At 37.0% G+C, this 27,929-nt stretch overlaps 1 protein-coding gene across 4 annotated transcripts; it reads right to left on the minus strand.

Moving 5' to 3' along the window:
* Positions 1-12,789: 12,789 nt before the first annotated feature.
* Positions 12,790-27,624, minus strand: LOC121164010 (cytochrome P450 2C5-like). 4 transcript variants are annotated; one of them, XM_040991846.1, is made up of 9 exons: positions 27,457-27,624; positions 26,304-26,466; positions 25,989-26,138; positions 23,747-23,907; positions 22,353-22,529; positions 18,591-18,732; positions 17,522-17,709; positions 13,207-13,348; positions 12,790-13,010 (listed from the first exon to the last, which is right to left on the minus strand). In XM_040991846.1, exons 1-9 carry the CDS (start codon positions 27,622-27,624, stop codon positions 12,829-12,831), a joined length of 1,473 nt encoding a protein of 490 aa, XP_040847780.1. In that variant the 3' UTR covers positions 12,790-12,828. The 4 variants fall into 4 exon arrangements, with proteins under 4 accessions (XP_040847780.1, XP_040847779.1, XP_040847778.1 ...); XM_040991845.1 differs by having other exon boundaries at positions 18,591-18,721; positions 22,324-22,529; XM_040991844.1 differs by having other exon boundaries at positions 18,591-18,708; positions 22,305-22,529.
* Between the last annotated feature and the right edge of the window lie 305 nt (positions 27,625-27,929).

Below are 27,929 nucleotides of genomic sequence, written 5' to 3' on the forward strand. Positions count from 1 at the left end.
TTACCAAAAATCATAAATATTATAACAACAGAAATATAAAGTGACTAAATCATTGACATGAATTCCATCATTAAATATTCAAGGAAAATCATTTGAAGGGATGGGATATATATTTTTTAAAGATTTTTTTATTGCAAAGTCAGATATATATAGAGAGAGGAGGAGGAGAGACAGAGAGAAAGAGCTTCTCTCCAATGATTCACTCCACAAGCGACTGCAACAGTCGATGCTGTGCCTATCCAAAGACAGGAGCCAGGTCTCCCAAGCAGGTACAGGGTCCCAAGGCTTTGGACCGTCCTTGACTGCTTTCCCAGGCCACAAGCAGGAAGCTGCCGGGAATAGAACTGGCACCCATATGGGATCCTGGCACTTTCAAGGTGAGGACTCCATCTGCTAGGCCATCAAGCTGGGCCCGGAATGGGATACTTAATTTTACTGGAATAATTAATGGGATAATTAATTTTAATGGGATATTTAAATTTACAAGTGTGGTTACTTCTAACCTCTTTCTGTAAGAATTACACCTGTCTAGAACTTAGACAACTTTTATTGGACAACCTATCTGGGTTATGAGTTACGCCGCTGCCTGAGGTGCTTATGTCCATTATAAGCACTGGTTCACTTAGGATCTATCTGCTTCAAATCCAGCTCCCTGTAAATGTGTCTGGGGATGCATCACAGAATGGACCAAGGGTTTGGAGCCCAAAATCTTGGCTGAATAGCCATATGGAGTTTCTGTTTATGCCTTCAGTCTGACTCAGCACTCCTTGGTTTTCTGATCATTTGTGAAATGGCTGAAATGCCTTTTTGGAGCCTCCTCTCACTCTTTCTCTTTAATTCCATAGTTCACATGAGCAAAACTTGCCAAAGATGTCTTGTCTCCTGAAGGACCCTTAGAATTGTACTTCTATTACCTGTTGAGAAAGGCATGAAGTAGTCACTCTTCTTTAAGTTTCCACTGTTATCCAGAAAGTGTCTGGGATCAAATGTCTTTGGATTTGGAAATTCTTTTTCATCACGTAGCACCGATGTTAGTGATGCTATGATACCAGAGCCCTGAATAAAACAAATACAGCAGTTGGGAAACACACACACACACACAGAGTGGATATCACTTAGCTTGATTTTTTGATCCATACCAGAGGAAATTAAAGTTTAAGGGAGCACAGTGACCCCTACAGGCACACAGACCAAGTAAAACAAATAAATGAGTTTACTATCTTGGCAGTGACTGGGTGAAAATTCTCTTTGGCGGCCCTTGAAGTTGTGAGTGTGTTTCATTTTCTTTAAACAAGAGAAAATAAAAGCACAGCATATCAAAATCTATGTGGGATGCAACAAAAGCAGAATTAGAGAGAGATTTGTAGTTTTAAATGTTTGCATTAAAAACACATTAATATCTAAGGATGTATCTCAAAAATTTAAAAACTAGAACAAACTAAATCTGAAGTCAACAGAGGATAGAGTAAAGCACATAGAATAAGAAAAAAAAAGAATGAAAATTTAAAAAGCCACGAAGCAACAAAGACTTGATTTTTTTTTTGAGAAGACAAACAAAAGAAATAAAACTGTAGCCAGATGAACAAACTAAAACAGAGAGGAAAACATACAAGTAAAATAAACAGAAAAAATGAGATACAATGAACATCACTGAAACACTGAAATTCATAAGAAAACTCTAGAAAGAACTATATCCAACAAACTCGAAAACCTCAAAGAAATGGGTGAATTACTAGAAACATCCAGCCTAACATACTTAAATCCAGAAGATAAAGGTAATCTGAAACCCAAGCACACACAAAAAAATTACACAGTAATAAGTCTTTCAAAATAAAAAGTCCAGGATGTTATGGTGTTACTACTGTGCTACAATTTCGCTAAAAATACTTCATACTACAGGAAAGGAAGCAACTCTGCCAACCTCTTTCATTATACCAGCATCACTTTGATTTTAAAACAAAACAAGGACATATTATGTAAGGATATTATGGACCCAGATTCTTAATGAAGATAGTTGTAACAATTCTTAACAAAATACTACCAAACTGAATTTTTTTTAAAAAAAAATCAAAAGCTGATATATCACAATTGCAGAATGTATCCCCAAATTGTGACGTGTTCAAAACATGTACATCAACAAACAAAATTACATCAACACAATGAAGGGGGAAAATGTTATTGTCACATCAACAGATGCAGAAAAAGCATTTGGTGAGGTAACTCTTTTTTAATGGTTGGAAAAATAACAATTCCTCCACAAAGCACATATCAAAAACTACTTAAAAATAGACTGCAACCAGTTAATATCATACCCAATGGACAAATGTTGAAAGTATTTCCTCACCAATCTGAAGCAGGACTGGGGTTGCCATGTCACCAATCTTACTCAATACAGCATTGGAAGTTTTAGTAAGAGCCATTGAGATAGAAATATTTCCAAGGGAATAACAATTGTAAAAGCGGAACTTAAATGATCCAATTATCCATGTTTGCAGATAACATGAGGCTGTACATGAAAAGCCTTACTATTTCACCCAAGCAACTCTTAGAATGATAAACCATTGAGAACTGTTTTAGTTTACAAAATAAACATCCAAAAACCAGTAGCTTTTTAATGTATCAATCATGAGCTCCATGAAGGAGAAATAAAGAAGAAAATCCCAGTCATAACAGACACACAAAATAATTAAGCATTTAGAACTAAATCCAACTAATAAAGAGAACTTTTTCTAAAATCATCTAACATTGATTAAAAAATCATCAGGCTCTCAACTCCAAAATGAAGATATTCTTTGCTCACAGTTGAAAGAATCAATAACATTAAAGTAAGCTATGCACTCCACTCAATCATTACCGAAATACCGATAACATCATTTACCAAGTTAGAAAAGGATTCTAAAATTCATATGGAATCACAAAAAAGTGATAGAATAGCCAGACCCATCCTGAGCTAGAAAAATAGAGCAGGAGGAACCACAATACGTGATTTCAAAGCATAGTACAAAACAAAGCCACGGTGAGTAAAACAGTGTGTTATTGGCATAAAAACTGGTACATAGATCAATGAAACAGAGTAGAGATCAATTTACTAGCTTACAACCAATTAACTTTTGAATATAGAGAATAATTATAATAATCTCCTAATAAGTGCTGTTGGGAAAATTGGATGTATATATGTAGAATGAAATTGGATCCCTACCTCTTAACATACACGAAAGTCTACTCACGACAGTCAAGATCTAAATTTTAGAACTAAGACTAAAAAGTTAGTGAAAGAAAATATAGGGGAAATACTCCAAATTCCTCTGCTTCGTCACAGTAAAGAAAGTCATTGATAGACTGGAGGAAATATTTGCTAACTATCTAGTAACACAAGATTAATATTCAGAAAATACCATCAAATTTCAAAATTCAGTAAGAAAAAAAACCTAGTTAGGAAATGGGTAAAGGACTTCAACAGGCAGTCCTCAGTAGAGATACAAATGGCCAAGAAATATATGAAACATGCTTAATATGATAGCCATCAGGGAATCAAATGCACTTCAAAACTGCAACGAGATGTGACAATACTCAAGTGGGAATGGCTAAAATCCAATAGAGAGTAACAAATGCTGGCAAGGATGTGGACAAAGGGAACACTTAAGTACTCTTGAAAACAATATAAAGATTTCTCTAAAAACTGTTGTCAGTGATCCAGCAATCCCATTACTGCATATATGACTAAAAGACATAGAAATTTTATATCAAAAAGATACCTGCACAACATGTTGTAACAGCACTGTTCAGAATAGTCAAAATTTAGAATCAGCCCAAGTGTCCATCATCAGATGAATGGATAAAGAAAATGTGGAGAAATTCTCAATAGTGATATTATTCAGCAACAAAAAATGAAATCTACCACATGCATTAAGATGGTGAAACTGAAGGACATCATTGGACATCATGATGATTAAAATAAGCCAGACACAGAGAAAACTACAAGATCTCCATCATATTTGGGAGTTAACATTTTAAGAGAAAAAAAAAAAGAAAGAAAAAATGAAAAGCCTACATGAGTAACAGTATTGTTGTAAATATATCTTCATGAGGCTTTGCTTTAGATTTTGGTGAAACTGATTGTTAAGAATGTTGTAAGTAGTAGATGTTTAATAATGTATGATTAATTTAAAGTGTTCTGTATAATGGTGAAGTGGTCATTTTTCCATTCAATTATTCCTTATAGTCATGCTCTATCTTCACATGAAACTAGGATCCATTTGCTTTTTACTTGTTAAGTTTATTATTCTGTGAGTCATTGAGCCTAATTATTATGACATAAAATATTACAAAAGCTAATACAGCAAAAAAGAAAGGATGGGAGGTAGGGAAAAAGAAAGAATTGAATATCTTTATATTAGCATTGCATCGATGAACTATATTGAATCAGTTAGAAACAAACTAATAAAAAGTTCAAAAATAATTAAGTAAAATCTATTTCATTTTTAAAACATTGTCAATTTACTGAAGAAAACAAATAGAGGAAATGGAGTATTTCTTTAATACAGGACACAGAAGAGACAAAAAACCAAAATGTATGCCTGTTCCTTGACCAAATACTGAATTACAAAAGACATAAAAGATTAAATAGCATTCTAGAAAATTTTAAATATAGGTGTAACATATGTAATATTATGGTGTCAATGACTCCTCTGAGTGTTATTCCCATTACACAGCAGAAATACTGTCCTTGAAACATACATACTAAAGTATTAAAGTATAAACAGAGATATAAAAGCAGATATGCACATAGATAAAAAATATGTGTGAAGACCTTCAAAATGTTCCAGGAAAGTGTGCATTTTCTTTCGTTTTCATGTTCCAGGAAGATTTTGAAATCCCCATTTCTTTTTAGAAAGATCTATTTCATTTTTTTATTGCATAGTTAGATATACACAGAAAGAGACAGAGTGGAAGATCTTCCGTCCGATGATTCATTCCCCAAGTGACCGCAATGGCCGATGCTGCACCGATCTGAAGCCAGGAGCCCGGAGATTCCTCTGGGTCCCCCACACGGGTGCAGGGACTCAAGGCTTTGAGCCATCTTTGATTGTTTTTCCAGGTCACAAGCAGGGATGGGAAGTGGGGCTGCTGGGATTAGAACCAGAGCACGTATGAGATCCTGGCAGGTTCAAGGCAAGGATTTTAGCCACTAGGCCACCATGCCAGGCCCAAAATACCCATATTTTACATTTCATAAAACAAGAAAGTAAAAGAGAATTTCATTCTCTGAGAATAAGACATAAAATATCTGAAAATTTTAAAATTACCTTGTACGTTTTGTTTAAATGATAGACATGAGAATGTATCTTAATATACAAAGGATTTTATTATCAGCACATACTACTCAAAAATCAGAAATGTAACAAGAAGAGAAACAATGATTACTACTCTACATCATAAATGTGAATTAATTTGAAATTGACCATATTAATTCATGTAAGAAGTATAGCAGAAAACTTCCAGAGAAAGGCTCGAGTGAATCTTTGAAATCTGGTAAAGTTTTCTAAACAAATTGTATCAAATCTACATTTATGAATACAAACACTCAAATCTCAAGATCTCAGCTCTTATATTTACATGGAGATTAACTCTCACCCTAGCAGAAATTAGGATTCCAGTACATTGACAAGCTGACATGTCTAAGTTCCTAAGACAGGCCCATAAGACACACATGGTTTGCTAGCAGGCTCTGTTTCAGACCTCCTCACCAACACTGACACACACATATGTCATAACACACAGTTGTGACTCCACTGAACAATATGCATTTAGATCACAGAACTTGCTGATCTCCAAGTTCATTGCTTTCATCATTATAACCACATGAGTCTAGTTCACTGCAAGATATCTTCATCTATCATGTTTATAACTTCCTTTCACTTCTTTCTGTCACCATTTTCAACTCACAATCTCCTTGAGCATTTGCTTAGAATTATTGCCCAATGCTCAGAGAGATGTTTCTACCTTGTGGTAATATTTGTCTTCTTAGTGGTCAATCTCAGGTTATTGGTCACTTCTTTCTTGCTCTTGATCTTTCAATTCACATCTGCCCACCAAGCTATTTCACTCTGAAGTGGTTGTTTTATTTCTAGGTCCTGGTACAAGCACTCCCCTCATATTTCGATTCTTCTGTGTGAGATCCCTTAATTTCTAGAACTCATGGTTTCAAACACTGAGCTGGAGAACCTTCTCCAGTACTTTTCTGAGAAAAGTAGGTAAGTTTTTTGTTGTTTGTTTGTTTTGCAAAGAGGCGTGTTTGTACTATTTCCAGGCAAATTTCTAAGTGAAATTGTTTACACAGATTCAATTTTTGACAATCTTCACACAATTCCTACATTATATCACACCAGATTCGGGGAAATAGACTTCTGGAATTCCTTTGAGTCTTCTGACCCCACCCCCCCAAATAAACCCCAAAAAACAAAACAACAAAACCAAAATCTGTCTTTGCATCTGACCTTTAAGAACACTGCCCCCTTCCCCCACTGCAATGAATGCTGAATGACTCACTAAGTTCCCATTTACAAAAATAACAAGTTTCCTTGTCCCTATCCAGCATTACAACACTGAATTGGAAGAATAAGGAAGGCTAGATATAAAAATAAAGCATAGTCACGGGGCAATCCATGTTCTGCCGTACAGCAGCTCCCATAAACACAGATACCACCCCTGATTTTCACTGAGCTTTGTTCTGCATGCTGCCTCCATTTTTCTTGACTGTCTTCTTGCGGTGGACAAAGTTGTCCTGTACTGACTTGATTGCTACATGAGTGGAAGACAACTGTTGGCACAGAGTTTAAGCAGGGAAATTTTTAGAACAATGTGGAGGAAAGCAGCCGTGGCTTCCCAGTTTCTTTAGTGAAATCCACTTTGCTCTGTATCAGCAGTCATACCTGTGACCTCTGGGCGCTTCAGCAGGAATAGCAGAGTGTGGCAGTGCTATGCTGATCGACTCAATCCCAGCACCAAACAAATCCTTTACAGTGACAGTTAAGCTTTCAGAAGTGAACTGCAACTGTTGATTTTTCTTTCCTTAGGAATGATTTTATACAATTTAACAAATTTTCTGCTAGTACTTTTGATTACACTGAATGCAAAGTAATGGTACTTTTGGCAAGGATACCAAACAGTGACATCCGAAAGTGAAATAGTAGAAAAATACAGGAGGATAAAATGATACTATAGAAGAGGTAATCCCAAGAATGATTTAACATCCTCCTATTTCCTGCTTGCATAAAAGCATGCGTCATAAGACTCTGCAGTAAGATATGCTGTGCATGACATTTCTGTCACAAAACTGTATATGCCTCATGGTAACATTTCTTTTGCTTTCTCCCTCTTGTTCAAAAGACTTTTTGCAGAACAGATAGCATCTTGGTTCAGAAAGATTTAATCATGAAAATGAAGCTTTGTGTGATAAACATGGCAAATAAGAATGGAAGATATTTCGGATGCTTTGTGGCTCTTCTGTGATTGCCAGCTGGCTCAACTTGAGACAATTTTCATTAGGGTTAAATAAGTATACCTTCTGTTTAATACATTATTTACTAGCTAGTTAACAATATAATAATGAGCAATCTTACATAGTGAGTCTAGTAGTAAATTAGGTATGTGTCATGCAAAGTTTTATAAAGCCCAAATTAAGAGTTTGCAGTCCTCTTCTGTTTTCAAAACATAATGCAGACTGAAGATTACCTAAGGATTCATTGTGAAAAGTACAGCAGTTAATATAGCACTAACACTTAGAATGCTAACGGAATTTTTATAACAAAACAAGGCCAGTACTATGGTTGCTCTATGGATGGCAAACAGCAATGAGGACTAAAGGACAGGTGCAGAAATGAGTAGGAATATACCAAATGAAGAGACAACCGAGGTCCTGAAGGCAGAGTCTGAGGCATGAACTGTCCCTACAGATAAAGAAGGGAACATGGGTGATGCTGATGTCAAGGCTGCAGGGTCAGCATAGTCAAGTTCTCCATGCATCGGAAGTTGGAATACAGTGACTAAGCCTTGAGTCAGCTTGGTTTAGGAAAGACAAGACAATATGACATAGAATGGATAACAGAAAAATTTTAAATGAGAATAAAGGACATTTTACATAGATACATACTTATTTATCTGCATATATTCTGCATATATATGTGTATGTATATATATATATATATAGATTGCTTTCTAACCAGTCCCTAAATCAGCATTATATTCATGATGTTTTCTTATTTTTTAAAGATTTATTTATTTTTATTGGAAAGGCAGATGTACAGAGAGGAGGAGAGATAGGAAGATCTTCCATCTGATGATTCATTCCCCAAGTGACCACAATGGCTGGAGCTGAGCCAATCTGAAGCCAGGAGCCTTTTTTGGGTCTCCCACATGGGTGCAGGGTCCCAAAGCTTTGGGCCATCCTCGACTGCTTTCCCAGACCACAAGCAGGGAGCTGGATGGGAAGTGGAGCCGCTGGGATTAGAGCCGGCTCCCATATGGCATCCCAGCGTGTTCAAGGCAAGGTCTTTGACCGCTACGCTATCGCACCAGGCCCTCATGATATTTTCTTAACATCCAAATGATCTGGGTCTTGTCAAGTAGTATTAATAACTCCCTAAAAAGAAAATCACAAAAAATATATTTGCAATGACAATAGCGGTGCTTTGTAATATCACTTTTACATAATTTTCTAAATTTATTACATCACAAATTTTTATTACATCATTAAAAAAACTTGATATTAATCAATACTAACATACTGTCCTTTTGAATTAGATTTAAGAGTTAATAGACACCAGCACATGAATTATCGTAACTAAGCTAACTGCATGAAACCATACTGAAGAGTGTTAAAAGAAACACAAATAAAGGAATAGATATTCCATGTCACAGATTAAAACAGTAATGTTATTAGAATAATATGTCCATAGTAATGTTAGAGAAATGACTGATAGGAAGCTCAGGAAACAGGCCCTCCAGGAAAAAAAAAAAATCACTGACCTTGAATGATTATTCTCAAGAAACTACTTCAGGCTTCGGGAATCTAGTCAAACTTTCACAGCAGCAGGGTGAGTAGTGGATGAAGAAGTGTTTCTGCTGCCTCTCAGTAATGTGACCTCTCACTGTAGCTGGACGCCAGCAGTCCCTATACCTCAGTTCTGTGGTTGACCGTGTTAGAGACAGAATCCTGACTTGCTCTGTACCTTTCTGATCCCAGGATGGTCAAGAGAGACTTTTCCATTACAAGTAAAAGTTGTGCCTTCTGATCACTAGTAGGCTAACAACTTCTCCGGGGGAATTAAATGAGGAAATTAAAGAAGAAAAATGACGTTAATTTTTAAAAAAATTTTACTGAAACCAAAACTTAGGGAAATCTATATCACATCTCTGACTGCTGAGTGAACATAATGTGATCCAGGTGTTCACATGGGAGAAAATACAATGATTGCTAAAATAGTTAAAGAATCTAAAAAATAGACACTTGTAGGCATTGTCAAATACAAGCAGGAATTCATCCTAGACAGAAAAATCTTCTTTCCAGACTAAAACACAATACAACAAAGCTCAACCCACTGTGGTCTGTCTGCTGCTAAAGTCGGTTCACTGTGCACCACCACAGTTACAAACTGTTGGTGATGCTGACAGATAAGCAACCGCTCCACCATGTGCAAAGAAACGTGCCTTGAAATAGGTCCAGAGTCCTCTATGGGATTCCATTCAGTTATACGCACAGTAGGACCGTGTTTATCATGGAATTTGTTAAACCTGTAGACTTTCTTTATCCTTTTTAATTTTTTGTCTGATAAACACATTTCAGAAAAAAAAACTTCAACTTTTCAAATTGTTTTTTCAGCATTATATACTCAGTGGTTGAAACCATCTATTATACCATTATTTTAATTCATTAAATTATTCAATGCCAAGAATTCTATTTATCTGTCTGTATCTATATCTACATAGATGATATAGATGGGTAAATATATGTATATACCTCTATCACTTTACTGAATTACTCATTCAAGCTTAATGAAGCCCTTACTCAATTACTAATATCATGAAATTAAGAATACATGTCTGTGTGCCTTAATCAGAATGCACTACATTAAGATAACTGTTTTGATTCTTTTTGGATATTTCATTTGAAAATCATTTCCTAATACATATGCTATTAGAATTTTAGCAATATCATATTTCCAATATGTTCCATGTTTTTTTTTGTTCCATCCACTTGTATGTGTGCTCTTTGTGGAACAATGACTTTTACCAGTTTTGATGATGATTTAATAATGAAAAGGTGTCTCCAAGTTGTATCCCAGGTATACATTCTATGAGATTCATTCATTTATAGACCTTCAAACTTAGATCAGCATGCTGCATAAAACATGGGATTTTCCATGAGCAAAATACTCATTGCTTGTGAAATTAATAAATGTTCTGCATTCTTCTGCTTAAATTTTCATCACCTTGGAATGCCATCTCGTTCCAAGCTGATACTGGCTAGGGAGGTGGGACGTTACAGGCAGAGATCATTATTTCCATATTTATAAGGCTATCCTGATCTCTATGGGCGTTGGAAACTCAACACATCTCTGCTACACTCCAGACATCTCCTTGAAGTACTTTATGTGAATGTAGTTGTTGATTTTTTTACTTTGATTTCTAGTTCTTGTTTATTTATTTCTTTGTTTTTTGATGAAAAGCACACACACACACACACACACACACACACACACACACACACACATTCAACCATCTTATCCGAGGTCAACTTGCATAATATTTACCAACCAACAGTAAAACTGGATATTCATGTAAGAAAGATTTTTATTTCATCGAATCAAAGAGAAAATCCCTTGTCTAATATTCCAACGACTAGAAACATACTCCTATTTGTTTTCAAATTAATAGCCGCTAATGGATATAACTGCACTGCAGCTGCAAAGTCAAGAAAGTAATGTTGGGTACATTGTGATCATTCAGTCCTCACTGTCACATGCTTTTCATCCATCAGTCTAATGATAAGTTCCCAACATATCTAGAAATACTCCAAAGCAGGTGTATGACATGAAATGATATTTGTTGTATGCCATCACTGTTAGTCTGGAAACATTACTCATTCCATCCTTGATATCTGGGGTATTGCCTTTTGTAAATGAATGTACACCACAGTATTCTCAATTTGGGTTGGTTTGTACTTTCCTCATGATTACAATCAGGTAACATATCTTTCTAGAAATACTACAGATTGTTTATTTTTTCATCCCAATAAAACTTAAAACATGAAATTTCAATTTCAGTATCTCAACCATGTTCACTTTGATATCCTGAAAGAGTATCCAACAGTCCCTTTCACTAAGAAGTTATTCATGTTTGTAATCAATGTTGGTAATTGTGAGTAGCTTACAAGTTTCTAATAATGGGGAACTATCATTAGAACATACAAGTGTAATCCAAAAGCTTCATGGAATGTGAACTTAAAGGTAGTTAGTTTTATGCAAAAAATTGAAGCCCATATTTAATTGCTTCAAGTAATTTCATCAACATTTGAAAATCTAATTATATTTAACTATCTTTTGCTCATAGTTTATATTTGCCGATTACTTAATTATTTCTATCAGTATAAAGCCTTTTGTTTGTGGCCAACAATTTCCCAAGTGGCTAATGCCACCCCTATGCCAAAATCCTACATGGCTGGTGGATCATATCCATGCTGCTGCCCTTTGATCCAGTGTCCTATAAATGACATATGAATGGATGCCCCAAGTGCTTAGGACCTTATCACCGTGTGAAATTCCCAAATGAAGCTCACGACTTCACTCTGGCTATATCCTAGCCATTGCAGCCTCTAGGAAATGAATCAGCTGATAAATTTTCTCAGGGTTAAAACCTGCCAGCCCACCCTGAGGTCACTGAGGCTGAGGTGATGGTGTTCTTCAGGCTGAAGGACCACCTAAGACAAGCTGGTGAGGAATATTTGCTTTATCATGGACAAGTTACAAGTTTTAAAGGCTAAGGAAGGGAACTGCAGGTTGGACTCTTCCAGCAGTACCCCCAACCCACAAAGATGCTGGTATAGGCTATAAGGCACGTCCATTTCCCTTGACCTTCTAGTCATTTCGGAGGTCATGCTCCATATATATTCCCCTTGACCTTCCTGTAGGGCTGGAAGCTGTGCCTTAGGTCATGGGCAGGTAAGCAGGGAGCCATGTCCACCAGGCATCAAGCAGAAGCCCATGGGCGATTGTCCACAAATAGAACTCTATTTCTCTCTCTGTCTCTCTCTTGTGTTTGTACATGTGTGTATGTGTATAACTCCATCAAATAAATAAGCAAATATTTGAAGATGAAATAAAAGTTTCCTAAAAACACCTTGGATAAAATGTGGTGACAGTCAGTTTTCTACCCCCACCCCTTTTTTTTAATACTCTCTACTTGTCATTATGAGACTCTTGGGAGTCTTATGTTCTTTGATTTCTTACCTACCTAATGCATGAAAGAAGACTATTTGTAGCTTAACCTTACATTAAGGTTTTTTTTTTTTTTAAGTAAGAACATTCAGAAGGAAGAATGTGTCGAAATTTAGACTTTTTTTTCTGTTAGAGTGATAAGTCTTAGTGTTAGTAATTCAGAAAAAACAAAATAGAAGAAATTGTTGTGAAATTACCTTATAGCATTCCATTAATGGAGCTTGTGTGTTCACTGGATCTCAGAGAATGCTGAGATGTGAAAGAGTTATAAATGAAGTTAATGATAGAAAAGGGAACTGTAGATGCCAGTGCACCAGCAGCCAGGGTGCTCCATCTAAACAGGAATGAAGCAGAGGTGGTATGGAGGTGGAACAGCAATTAATCCATTGGCGACTGCAGTGATGTCAAGGTCCTTTGGTTCAACCACAGATTTCAGATTGAAATTCTGTAAGATGGTGGTCAGGAACAAAAACAGCTCCATGCGGGCCAGGCCCTCTCCCACACAAACCCGTTTTCCTGAAAATAAACAACACAGAGAGGGGAATCATTTCCTGTGTATAATTGCATGTAAAAAACCCTGTATTTGCGACTGGTTCAAAGAGGACATGGAGCAATGATGGCTGTTTTTGAAGATGACTCTGTAGACAAATGAACGAGGTCAGACACGCTTGCTGCACATCTCACATCTCACTGTAACTAACATTTTGATTACCTGCTGAGAAGGGCATGAAGTAGTCACTCTTCTTAAAGTTGCCACTTTCGTCCAGAAAATGTCCAGGGTCAAATACTTTAGGGTTGGAAAATTCTTTTTCATCATGTAGCACGGATGTCAGTGATGGGATGATAGTGGTGCCCTGGATAAAAGAGACACAAAAGCTAACTGGGGGAAACAGCTTGTCCAAAATGCTTTTGAAGAAGTGAGCATGGTTTCACTTTCTCGAAATAAGTGAAAATAAAATCAGTTATATCAAGATTTGGGGATACAACAAAATCAAAATTAAGAGGTAACTTTGAAGTATTAAATGTTTACATTAAAGAAAAAATAAATACCTTAAAGATCTAATGATCATCTCTATAAGAAATACTATAAGATAAACAAAATTGATATCAAGAGCAGGAACAAAATAATATTGATCATAGAAAAAATAAATGAGATTGAACTTTTAAAAAAATTGTGATCTCCAAAATATTATTAAATGCAACCTTTAATTTGAACCTAACTTAAATAAACCTCTAGCCAGATAAACAAATTAAAAAGTAGGAGGAAAGCTCATACATATACTTAGAGATGAAAAAGGGAACATTACAGACAACACAAGTGGTTTTGTAACGCTCATTAAAAAATGCTAAGAAAGACTATATGCTAATAAACTGGAAACACTCAAAGAAAGGTTTAATTCTCTGGAAATACATAAATTCTCAATATTAAATCCAGAAGTAATTAGCAATCAATGGACCCACAGCAAGAAATGAGACTGAAGCAATAATTAAGCTTCTTCCATCCAGGAGACATCCAGGACTTGACAATTTAAAATTGGATTCCAATATTTTTCAGACTATTTGAGGATATTAAAATGATGAAACTCCACCAGCATCTTTGCATAAGATCAGTATCACTTTGGTGTTGAAAGGAAACAAGGCCACAACATAAAAAAAAACAAAACAAAATGCACACCTGTATTCCTCATGAACATAGGTTCTCACCAAGTGAGATGCAACATTCATGCAGGTAGTGCTTCTAGCCAGTGATGTGCTGAAGGATGGAAAGGATTCTTCACAGGAATGTGAGCTAAATGAATGTGCTAATTCTTATCTACAACTTTTTAATGTTAAGGTAACCTTTGTGTTCTCTGTCTCATTAAAATATCATTGCTTAAAATTAGTAAAAGCTATGTCCTGCTTAGAAGTTAGGGCTTTATGACAAGAATTTAATCTCTATCGTGTCACGTAAAAGGATCCTACTTTTCTTAAATATTTTCAGCCTTCCTGGCATCCTTGAAAGGCATTCAAAAATTCAAATTTGTGGAGAGTGGTATTTTTTAGTGAAGTCTCCTGGAAATATCAAAGGATTTGTCTTTTCATTTGTGGAGACAACAGCTGATCTGACAATTTGGATTCTATTAAATATATTGTAAATGCTAAGTGCAAAAAACTTTGTCATATCAAAATACTACTATTACAGATATCTAAAAATAAAAAAAGTCTAATTCAAATTTGTGTGTTCTTTCAAGAGTTTCAGGACAGGTGATGCCTAACAATAATGAAATTTAGGTCAAACAGCCAGAAAACTCTAAATGTTTACAGTTTTGTAAATGTGCCCAGGTTGCTCACTGCATATCTCTTAGGATAATTTAATTTTCTGGGAAAGATAAAATATAGGTCTTCTCTTTAAGGGATGGGTTTTGCAGTAATGGCCATTTTTTCTCTCAGGGTTTTGGTTTAGGCTGAATCACCATGGTGACTTTTCATTTGATGATTTCTAGTGGGCATTGCTATCATCTAGCTTGGTTAATAAAGACTCCTCAGTGTATCCTAGACTTGTCTGGAATTATCTCTTTTGCACACTGCAACATGGTGGAGACCCTAGTAAGAGCAGTGACCATCTGTAACCCAGCTCGGTAGGCAGGGACGAGGTGGGGTAGGTACTGTGCTGATTAACATGCTCTTAGCAGCCTGTCCAGCATCCTGACTCACAGGATTTGCACTGACCTTTACCCAGAAACAGGTATCTCACCATATAACCTGTTTCTGTTTTGAGTACTCATTTGGAACTCAATAAGACTTGACACAGCACAATTTCATGAGTCAGAGTCCTTAAGCGACACCATTGTGGCCCATTAGGTTTCTTAATTTAAGAGCGAGGTGGCCACTTGTCTGTCTTGACGTCTATGTTTCTGTTAAATCTGTTTAATTTTACAGGTGTGGTGCCAAAATAACAACCATTAATCAGAACTGTACTGTAATGTTCTCCTGGGGTATATGTGTATTTTTTTTTAAAGGTGTATGAGGGTTGTATTACAGTAACACTCCTTGGCCTCAATATTGTTGAAAAATGGTCTCAAGATAAATTTTAGTTTCATTTCACTCTTTAAAAGCTATTGTTGCTCTAAGAAAATTTCCAGTTGTCAGCATACATTACAGTCTATGTTTACTGATCAAAAAATAATTAAGGTAAAATAAAAGAATTACTACAACAATTAGAAAAGTGGCACACAGAAATTTCATTCTCTCCCTGGAATTCCCCCATGCTTGTTATTAAAAAAGAAGTCAGGGAAATGGAGACTGTTGATTGATTTATGAAATGTAAATACCACTATGATTACTATGGGCCCTTTACAACCTGGGCGGGCTCCTTTGGCCTGGCACATTTCCTGAGGATTGGGAACTGATTGCATTAGACCTCAAAGATTGTTTTTTACATTTTTATGCATGAAACTATAGACTGAGATTGGCCTTTTTGATTCTGGCTTCTATCAATGATATCAACGGAGAATACTCCCTCAAGGAATGACTAATTCACCTATTGTGTGTCAATATTTTGTTGTAAGAGCTATAGATCCTGTTCACAAAACTCTTCCATATATTTATCTTATTCATTATATGGATGAAATCTTATTCTTTTGCTGCTTCTGCTAATGTGCTATAACAAGCCTATACTATACTCAAAGAGAATTTACAGCAGCACGGGCTCATTATCAATCCTGAGAAAATACCAAGAGCATATGTGGTTAACTATTTAGGACATGTGATGGGAAGACAAACCATTAAACCCTAGAAGGTCTCAATTAGAAAGTTTACATTTTAAACTTCAAAAAATTACCAAAGTCTACTAGGGGATGTCAATTCGCTATATCCTATGTTAGGGTGGAGTACTAATATTAAATGAAAAGATACAAATAGCTTTTCCTGGTTTTTTGGATATATTGGAACTATCCTCCACAGAAGTATAAATTCCTCTTTTGTGCATCTGACCCTAGGATACAAACACCAGGAGTACTTCCAGTAGAAGAGGTGATGGAAAAAATTGCAGTGCTAAACCACCTCATCTCTCCCCTCCCCCAAAACAGATATTGCCATATCAACATAAAGATGACCTTCCTTCTTGGTGCAGGTAAAGGCTTTGGCTAGAAAGGTGAAAAGGATCCTCACCAACATGGGGTGCCAAATACAGCAGAAAATCTTCTGTTGCCCATGAAAGCTGTGCTTACTTGTGCTACTGTGGTAAGTAGTAATCATACTTATTGTTGTTGCATTCCCATCCACTTGGTTACAACTGGTGTTTTAAACTGACTCTTAGATTGTGTTTTCTCTGTGCCAACTCTAAACAATTCAGTCACAGTGAGTGCCAAGCTTTCATAACTGAGCACTGCAATTGCACTAATTGCAGCAGTTAGAGCTGTTCTTATTTGTCTCTGTTTTCTATTTATAGGATGTAGACAGTCCCAAGGACCACTCACTGCTCAAAGAAATGCCAGATTAGAAATTGCACTAATGTTATTGCCACTAGAAAATTTAAAAAGGAGGCGATGTCAGGATGCATCCAACAAGATAAGCTGCTGTGTTAGATGCAAGACTGAGAACCTGTTGTGAAGAGGCTCCAGGAAGAAGAGTTAAAGGGCTCCTCAGGCAGCCTGCATGTTCTCTCAATGCATCCTTGGAGATGTTTTCATGCTTTCCTTGACAAAAGGCAAACATCTGTACTTTGCCTAATTAGCTGACCAAGGGCTGACAGTGTTCTTTATTATTCCTCCTCTCAATAGTGCTTTGATCAAAGTACCTTATTAACTTTCCTTGAACTCATTGCTTGCTGATGTGACCTAAGTCTGAGTTGTGTTTGAACTTGTGCTGCTGAACAAAAAAAAAACTTCATTAGGACACTGTCAAGCACCAAACAAGAAACAGCATTGAGTCCAGCAAAATACCACACCAAGGGACTTTGCCACCCTGTCATATGGTGTGGGCGTAGGAAGCACACTGTGGATCAAAGTTTAATGAGCACTGAGGTTAAATAGTGAAAACACTCTTACCTTGGGGATGAGGTAGTTTCTGAAGTAAACATCCCGTGTCACTGCATGGGGCAGGTTAGTGGGTATGAGGTCAATGAATCTCTGGACCTCGTGGATGACAGCGTCCGTGTAGGGCATGCGGCTCCTGTCCTGCATGCAGGGGCTCCGGTGTCTGCCGATCACACTCTCAATCTCCTCCTGCACTTTAGCTGAGAAGACACAGGTGAGAAGTGGTGAGGTGGGAGGAGGAAATCTGGCACATGTAGAGTTTTGTGAGCAATAGGGTGGTTTTCTCATCAAAATTATAAGTTGTATTCCCAGAAGGACATCTGGAAGAATAAGGCAAATTAATGTTAAGACAAACACTGATAAATCTATTTTAAAATGGCCAGTAAAATACATATATGACCCCCCGAAATGGTACACGTGGTAACAAAATGAACAGATACGATAAAATGAATAAAAAATATGATTGAGTCAGGAAAAGCTTTACCAGTTACAAAACCAGTTCTTCCTGGTAACTTTCTAAATATAGTTGCTTCTAAAGCATAAAATTATTGACAGTCTTCACAGAATTTCTATTTTATATCACACAAGCTATAAGGAAATAGAATTCTAGAGAAATAGAAGTCCTTTAGGGTCTTCAGACTAAAACAGAATACATGTCTCTGCATCTGACCTTAGAGAATATTTCCCCACTGGAATGAACCCTGGTGGCCACATTAAACCACAATTCTGCCACAATAAGAACGTGTAGCTGCTGTAGAACACTGAGTTATCACAGTAAGAAAGTCTAGATACAAGCATGAGCTTATTACTAACCAAGGTCCCACAGGACTTTGCAACATAAAAACAAACTAAACCCACATGCCACCCATCAGGTCTCATTAATGCAGACACTCGCCCTGAGCTTCACTTCTCTTTGTGCTTCATGCTGTCTCCACCTCTCTCAGCTGTCCTCCCGAAGTGTACTAAGTTGTCCTTCATGAATCTGGCCACCACAGCGTGTAGAGGACAACTGTTGGCAGAGTAGGAGAAAAAGGGTGGAAGAACTAGCCCCAGCCTCTCAGTTTCGTCCCTGAATCCTTACCTCTGACCTCTGGGTGCTTCAGCAGGAGCAGGAGACAGTACCTCAGTGTCGTGCTGGTTGTCTCTGTGCCAGCTCCAAACAGATCAGACACAGTGATTACCAAACTCTCATAATTGAACTCTGACTGTGGACTGTTCTTTTCCTAGGAACGATTTCATGCAATTTAACAAATCATTTGCCAGCATAATTTATTACATATTAATCACAGCATTTTAATATAATGAATCCAAAATAACTCATATTGCTGTTTTAAAAGCCAACTAACAGGGAAACCTGAAAGTTCAACACTATAACAGTATATTGTTATATTGTGGGATTATTGGAGATGCTTCAAAAATTATGTTCAACATGGATTGAAAACCACCTTATTTCTTGTTTGCATAAAATCACTGTTCATGTCACCCTCTAGCTGGGTAGTCCAGGCATGAAAATTTGTCACAAAACTATACAAGCAGAAGTCTAATGGCACTGCGGCTTTCATGTTCTTCTCATTCAAAACACTGATGAGGCAGAACAAACATTATCTTGGAACACAAGGTTATAACCATGAAAGCCAAATTCTAAGTCCTAACTATGGGATACAAAAAAATTTTTTTGCGTATCTCTGATGCATTAAAACTGCTATATTATTGCCAGATTGGCTCAGTTTGAGACATGTTGCATTTGTGGCAAATAAATACACTTTTGGTTTAAGAAATTATTATCCACATATTCTCTTGCTTGTATACAAGGATTACCTTAATTAATAAATATTTTGGTAAACAGGAACATGCCATTAAATCTAATATGTCCATTAAAACTGGATGAGGTCTGCCTTACTTCTATCCCAGTGGAAGGCAACAGGTAATATAAACAAGGGGACAGGTGCGGAAATGAATAGGAATATACAGAGTGAAGAGACACTGCAGTCATGATGACAGAATGTGAGGCATGAACTATCCCTACAAATAAATGAATAAATAGGAGTGTTGCTGATGCCAAGGCTATGGGGCTAGGTAAACAGAGGTCTCTATGCACTGGAAATTAGGAGGAAGACATTGACAAAGATGAGAGAGATTGGCTTAGAACTATAAAGATGATGTGAAAAAGAATTGATAATAATGGAAAAAAATAAATTTAGCAAAAGGTGTAATTCATACATACAAATATTTTGTATAGATGTAGATTTAGATATAGTTTTGGTTTTTAAGATTTATTTTATTTTTATTGGAAAGGCAGAGAAACAAAGAGGAGAGACAGGAAGATCCTCTGTAAGCTGTTTCACTCCCAACAGCAAGAGCTGAGGCTACCTGAAGCCAGGATCCTAGAATAACGCCCACCGTCCTGGCTCTCCAACATGTGCTCTGGGACCCAAGGTCCCAGGCTGACCTGGACTGCCCTCCCGGGACATAAGCAGGGAAGCAGGGTTGTTGGGACTAAAACTGGCACCCACACAGGGACCCCAGCTCATGCCAAGTGAGGACCCCAGATGCCAGGCTACCAAGCTGGGTACTTAGATATAATTTTCTAACTAATGCATTATCTTCATGATGTTCTTATAACACACATATATCAGGATCACATTCAGTATTATTGGGGAAAAAAAGCCCTCACTGAAAACAAATCCAAGAACCTATACATTTGCCAGGCAAATATCATCATATGTTTTAGTAATAACAATCACATATTTTTCTAAATTCATCAACTAATAAATACTCTACTCAGTTAGAAAAGCAGTGTGTTCATCAGCAATTATTAACAGATTCATCCTTGAAGGATATAGAAGACTTTCTGTTAACCAGTATATAACTTATCATAATGCAGCTAATTATATATCATATTAAAAGAAGTTAAAACAAATAAAGGAGAAACATTCCATGTCACAGATAAACACAGTAATATTGTGTCCTATATATAGGGTAGCACTTCTAGTTCAATGTGGTAAGATGACAGATCAGTGTAAGAATCAGGCACTCCATGGAAAAAGATCAATGATCTTGAATGATTTTTCTGAAGAAACTATTTCAGGCACCAGGAATCTAGTCAAACTTACAGCAGCCAGGTGAACACTGGATGAACAAAGTATCTGCTACCTTTCACTAATGTGACATCTCACTGGTCACTAGAGGCCAATATTCCCTACACCTCAGTTCTGTGGTGTAGGGAGAGTCCTGTGTTTCTGTGAAGTATTTTGATCCCAGGATGGCCAAGTAGGACATTTTGCACTGCAAGTGTTTCTATTGGGCTGACCACTACGGATTGCCATTGACCTGACCACTGTTCCAATGCTGTGGCTCAAACAACTACTCCAGGGGCATTAAATGAGGAAATTAAAGAACAGAACGACTTTTTCTTGATTCTTGTTGGAACAAAGAAGTTAAGGAAATCTATGGCAATGACACATCATTGATGGATTCCACATGATAACAGAACAAGACTCAAGTGAAAACATAGCAGGAAATTCAACCTTCACTAAAGTTACATATCACAATCTATAAGTACTAGACAGTTGTAATCTTTGTCATGTATAACCAACTTATGCAAGACATAAAAGTCTTATTTCCAGAATGAACACATTGTATTATATGTGCAGTTCTCAAACAAAAATTACATAGTATATATAAAAAAGAAACACGTGCCACTAACAGTTTAAAAATGATTTTAGAAATCAATTCTGATGCAACCCAGATCTGGGATTTATTATAAAATAAGTTTCTACAATGCTCATAGAGCTGAAAGAAGTCACAGGTAAAAAATAGAGTTATTAAAATACAGTTACAAGGGCACAAGTGCAGCAGGCTAGCAAGTTGATCCTTTGCTTGCAGTGCCTGTCCTAATTCAGGCTGCCCCACTTCCTATCGAGCTGCCTTCTAAGATCCTGAAAAGACAGCTGAGTGGCTCAAGTCTTTGCTCCTGACTTTGACCAGCTCCACTCTCATCATCACATCCATTTGTAAAGTGACCCAGGGGGACAGAAGATATCTCTGCTCTTCTCTATCTGTGTGTGTGTGTTAAATATTTAAAGAAAAATGAATAAATCATAAAAGAAAGGAAAAGAGAAGAAATAAAATGAAATGTGTCTGGTATTATCTAAGGAGTTGTTGACAGGATAAAATGCAGTCAACCAACATTCTACACTGGAAAACCTGATTTTCCATAACAAAGGAGACATTAAAACATTAGAAAATAAAAGTTAAAGGAATTTCATGATAGTAATTTTTTATGTCCCATCCCATTAAAAACGCTAGTGATAACTCACTTAAAACTGAAGCAAATGGATAAAAAGCAATAACTAATGTCATAAGAAGAGAGAAATTTTTCTGTTAAGAGTAAGTATATATGGGCTGGCTCATCCTCCACTTCCAAGAGCAGGTTTCCTATGCAGGCACCAGTTCAAACCATGGCTGTTCCACTTCCAATCCAACTCCCTGCTTATTATTTGGGAAAGCTGCAGAAGATAGCCCAAACTATCATGTTTCTCCTCTGGTAGATTATTTTCAACTAAAGAAAAAGGCCCATGTATTCTAATCTTTCGATAATTTAATTTTATGTTACATATCTCAAAAACTTCATGAAAACTATATTGTAGGGAAAATGTATGGGCTTCACATTTCACACCAAATAAGTCTGTTTCCACAAACCTTATATGAAGTACCTAAATATATTTCATGATGCTGGGATTAATCCACAAACTCATTGAAACATACCCTGTATATACAGAGTTATTCAAGGAACCTCAACATGCAGAAGCAACCAAAGGGTGAGCTGTTGTGAATAATTTACCTGCTCCATTTTGATTAAGAAACAATCAATAAAGTCCCGAGGATTTTCCACATCCAATGATTTTTCATGTTCTCTCACTTTCTCCATAATAAATTTTCTTGTGTAATCAGCATCTTTTAGCAAATTGTTACAAATTCCAGGGAAACACTTAATGAGAAATGGGAAAATATTGCAGATCTAAAAGAGAAAATAATAGTTAGATATGTATATATTTCAAGACATAGTTATCATAGCCATAAATATGAATAAAATTTGACATCCATATTGAGTCATTTTTATGGCAAATATGTCTTAATCCTCTATGTTTCCAAAAATACTTGAGAGAGAGAGTGAAAGAAGCCTGGCTAGTGGAACAAATATGACAGTCATTTCCTAGAATTGCAAAATGTTTTTTTATACTACAAAGTCTCCTTTACATAAATCTTATTTTTCGCATCATTCTTGCCCTACAAACTTGAAATAGAAGATAGAAAATTTAGGGCATTGTGTTACAGAAGGTAAAGCCACCCTTGAGATGTCTCAACTTCTGAACTACCCATCCACCTTCCAACTAATATACCTGAGAGGCAGATAAGGTGTCCCAAGTACTTGATTTCATGGATCCTGGCACCAGCCAGGTTGTTGAAGACAAAGACATTCAGAAAATGAACCACTAGATGGAAGTTCTCTCTGTGTGTTTCTCTTCTGTTCCTAATTATTTCTGCCAAGTAATAAGGTAAAGAGATACCTTAGAATTTGCTGGATGACAAATCTTGTGGGGAGCAGGAGCCTTGCAAAAGAGGCTGGGGAGTCAATGCTGTAGCATAGAGGGCTAAGGCACATAGATTATGATGCCACAGGTCACCAGTTCAAATCCTGGCTGCTTGACTTTAGATCCAGTTCCCTGCTAATGCACTTGGAAAGGCAGTGGAGGATAGCACAGGTCTTTGTGTTCTGCCATCCACAATGGGAAACTGGAAGGAGTCAGGTTTGCACCAGTCCTGGACATCATGGCTGTTGGAGTAATGAATAAGTGTATGAACAATCTCTCCACGTGTATCCCTCTCTCTCCTATGAATCTGACTTTCAAAAAAGGAACCAATGAAAGAGGCAAGGCTAGAAGTCTCTTCATTGATGACGGCAGTTTTGGGCATTCAGAAAAACTTTACAGAAGCAGGTCTTGAACTACAGTGAAAAATTCAATTGGCAAAAACTAATGAACTTGAATACCAGCAGAGAATTTTGGGTACTGAATGTCTACAAAACGTTCATTACTTTTCCCCTGCTATTCAGTGATAAAACAAGCTCTATCCAAAAATTCATTTCACATCTTGAATTTAGACTGGTCAGTTCAAAGAACATAAGTGATATCTCAAAAAAATAAAGAAAGAAAAAGAAAATAAATTTTCTCTCACCTGCAACCATGGAGAACTCAGGTTCTTAATATCCTCATTCAATTTTTCCATTAGTTTAAGAAAATCCTTATCTTTATAGTCAAAGCGATTATGAAAAATAATGGAGCAGATCACATTGCAGGGAGCACAACCCAGGATAAAGGTGGGATCACAGGATGAGGCTGAAGAATTGAAAACAATTTCTAAGTCCCATTAAAATGCAAAGCATTTTATTTTTATGCATTGTAATTGAGACAGTTTTTGCTGTTACAAATTCTTGAAACTTCTGAAAAATAATGGCACATGTAAAATAAACACATCCCTTCACTGGAAACCTGAGTAGAGAATTACAATACAAGTTAAAACGATATTTCCAATATTTGATTCAAACTTCTTGTTTTATATATACTCTTTCAATGCAAGAGATCTGTTATTTGTGATGCAAAAAAAAAATGTTGAACATAATGAGGTTTTCAAAGTAAATCGCTTATGTCTGTAAAGTCCATAGACAATAAAGCACTGAGATGGAAACCAGCACACAGTGTGGACCTGGAAAATTATTTTAGATAAAATAATGAGAAATGAAGCAAGTAAAATAAAATCAGCAACCAAAGACACAGCTTATGAGCAAATTAATATGTTTAAAAATGTTAAAAACATAAGACATTAATGTAATATGAGAAAAAATTTAAAATGACCAGTAAGCAATTGGTGTAGTAGCTAGGATAATAGGTAAGATGCTTTGCAATCCAAATAAAAATGTTAAATATATCTTGACAAAATGATACTAGATATTCCACTCATGCCAATACCTGCAATGTCATGATAAACTTAAATAGCACAATGTTGGATTGTGAGTATAGCTGAAGAACTATCCTACTGTAATGATATGTGTGAAATTGGTGGTAGGAAGAAAAGGGGGAATGAGGAGTGGAGGTGGAGGGGGAATCCCTATACCTACAAAAATTTATCCTGGAAAATATTAATAACAATTGAAAAAAGATGCTTTGCAATCATAATTGGGGTGCATTGTTCAAAACTGGACTCCAATTCGTAACTCAAGCTTCCTGACAATTCAGACTCTAGAAGGCATCAGTAGTAATTCAGTTATTCATGTGGCCGACATTAAATATGTGTTCAAATTCTGGCTCCCGGGAAGCACTGGTCATTGTGGGAATTTGAGACGGATTTCTCCACCCTTCTCTCTCTCTCTCTCTCTCTCTCTCTCTCTGTTTCTCTCTCATATACATACATATATAAGTAGTGTTTGTGTGTGTGTATGTGTGTGTATCTGGTTGATGCTCACAGTAAGACTATAATAAAAATAAGCAGCATACTTTATGTGTGCAGGGCTCCCAACTTTACATTTATAAATCCTCCATCCAGAATTGCTCTTGAGATTCACCTTGAACAGCACTTCAGAGAATTAGTAGAGTTGACTCCAGGAGGAAAGTAATATTACCATGCATGGCTTAAAATCCAACGGACATGGAGAGAGAAGCACATCTGAAAACGCCCAGCATGCACCCAGGACAGTGAAGAGCTATGCTGATCTGCTGAGGTCATGTGAAGTAAAACACTTTATGAATGGGTATTCATGCATGTTGAATAATTATGCTACAGGATTATCACTCAAAATACATACACAGATAGAAGAAGTAGAAGGCAACAATGGAAAACAAATAATGATTTTTAAAACCACTGCAATTGCAGAGAAATGGCGATTAACAAGAACATTATTAAGATATAGCAAAATGTTTGAAACTTTGAATAACACCATTATTGTTCAGAAGTATGCAATGGCCTGGGAAAATCCTCAGACATGCCATAGCATTTACACAAATATAAAACCTTGCAAGGAATTAATGTATTCTACAAGAAGCCATGGGGTGGTCACTATCATTTATGTTTGCCCTGTTTTCCATGATAATATTTTCTTGAATAGGAAACCCACATTCAGCCTATGGAGACATTATTGTTCATAAACACACTCCCAACTGATACTCATGATTATAAGTTGAAAATAAAGTTAACATTCTTAGTACTGAACAAAATCAAATGACTCTCAGCCCACACAAAATGCACAGTTTTACTACAGACACAGGCAGGTAAATACAAGCTCCCTTGGTCTTTGTTTCAGCTTGCCTCTCTCTCATGTGGGAGCTGACAAGGAATGATTTGTCCACGCTGAAAGTCTTTCGAGAGCATCACAAAAGAGAGTGCATTGTGAGAGGGTCATCAGCACAGAGCAAAGAGCACTCACCATTGGTTTTCCTCAGCTCCTCCACAAGGCAGCGGGCCTCCTCTTGAACTCGGTCCTCAATGCTCCTCTTCCCCATCCCGAAATTCCGCAGGGTCATGAGTGAGAAGCGCCGCATCTCCTTCCATGACTTGGCATTGCTGAAAATTATTCCTTGCAGAAAGGGAGAAAAAACCAAGTGAGACAACCCGGCAAGTAGAAGAATCTCACAGATAGCAACCACGTGGATGGCAAAGTTCTGCCTGGGCTGCTCAATTTCCTGTATTCTACCCCACCCACTCCCTGACCACTGCTTAACACACAGACAGGCACACTTACCAAGTCCTTTATTAACTTTTTCCAGTATAGGAAACCTGCCTCTTCCAGCAAAGTCTTCTCCAAGATCAATCAGGGCCTCCTTCACTGCCTCATATCCATGTAGCACCACAGTGGGCTTTGTGCCAAAATACAGGGTGAACACGGGGCCATAGACTTTAGAAAACTGAGAAAAGAGTTATGGATTTCAGCAAACAAATCATAGTCCACCTAGTCAGCCACATTCAGATAGATAGTGTTATTGTACATGTTATGTGTTCATTCTGTCTTGGATTCCAACTCTGCTATTTATATTGAAATGTGATGGTGATTATTATACCTGTCACTCACAAGGGATCTAGTAGTCGGGCCCATTGACTGCAATTTACAGTTCATTCTCCAACAACACACTCAGTAAGTTTACTTTTTCTTTTTTATGAGTAGAGAAAGTGAACTTGAGAACTTCACATTTGCTCCCAGATTCCTGTGACAGTAAATAAAACTCTACAGTTTATGCAATCTCTGTAGCTTGAGTAAGTTTTCAACACAAATATTCATCTTGAAATCAACACCCTGGTGACTCAGAGTCACACGGGCAGCCCTTCTCTGGAGATCCTGACCGAGCAGGCCTGTAATGAACACTAGAAAAAGCACAGTTTCAACATCACGGCAGCAGTCCTTACATAGCCCATTTTGAGATGTACTGGCCTAAGTTGCAGAAATAGAACAAGCAAGTAAAATATTTTTTTCTCTGTATCTCTCCCCTTTTCTCTGTCATCTGGACTTTTTAAGAGAGAAAATATGTCTTGAAAAAGCAAACATGCACTATGAAGCTGTAATTCCAAAGGAAAGAAAATAATTCAGGCACTTATTTCTTGAATAAAATCGGGCCCACGCTTATCTTACAATTGAACTTCAGAGAAAGAATTGTAAAACAAGTCAAGGGTGATCTCAACATTCACTGCTTTATTATAATACTTTTATCATACTAGGGACAAAAGGTTTCCCTATGCCACTGCTGGAAATGAAAGACTAGGAATGGCTGCAGCAACTTGTAGGCTTTCAAAGGTGTAAGCATCTGTTATAAGAATGTGCATCCAGCGATGGATTTTATTTTATAAATGGAGTGAAAAAACTTTCCCATAATTGTCACAGAAAGAGTATAGTGTTTACTTACATTAGCCAAGGATTTGCTGATGTCCCTCACATCTAGTTGTAGAATGTTTCCAATGATCGGGAAAGGAGTGGGTCCAGGAGGCAGCTTTCCTCTGCCTGAGCTCTGCTTCCAGAAGGTAAGGAGAAGCAAACAGGAGAGAGCCAACACCAGGAGCACAGCTGGATCCATTGAAGCTTTCTCTGTTGATATTACTGTGAACTGGAAAGCGCAGGCTCTTGTAACAGGAGCCTTCTCTTCTTGCTGAGATTACTGTGAGCTGGAAAACACAGGCCCCTGGAATGCTCCTTAGAATTCAGACTGTGCCTGTTTACTTGCCAAGAAAACGATCAATGGGATGCATTGTGTACTGCACTCAAATGGACTTTGTCTCCATAGCAGAGATAAACATGAGACACTCTTTAGTCAGATTCACTTTCTTTTCAGTAGCTACTCCATAAATTGTGGTTTCATTTTTACTGCTAAGCCCAGGTTTT

The sequence above is a fragment of the Ochotona curzoniae genome, unplaced genomic scaffold (assembly GCF_017591425.1).
Source record: "Ochotona curzoniae isolate NIBS_2020 unplaced genomic scaffold, NIBS_Ocur_1.0 contig_66, whole genome shotgun sequence".
NCBI classification, from domain to species: Eukaryota; Metazoa; Chordata; class Mammalia; order Lagomorpha; family Ochotonidae; genus Ochotona; species Ochotona curzoniae.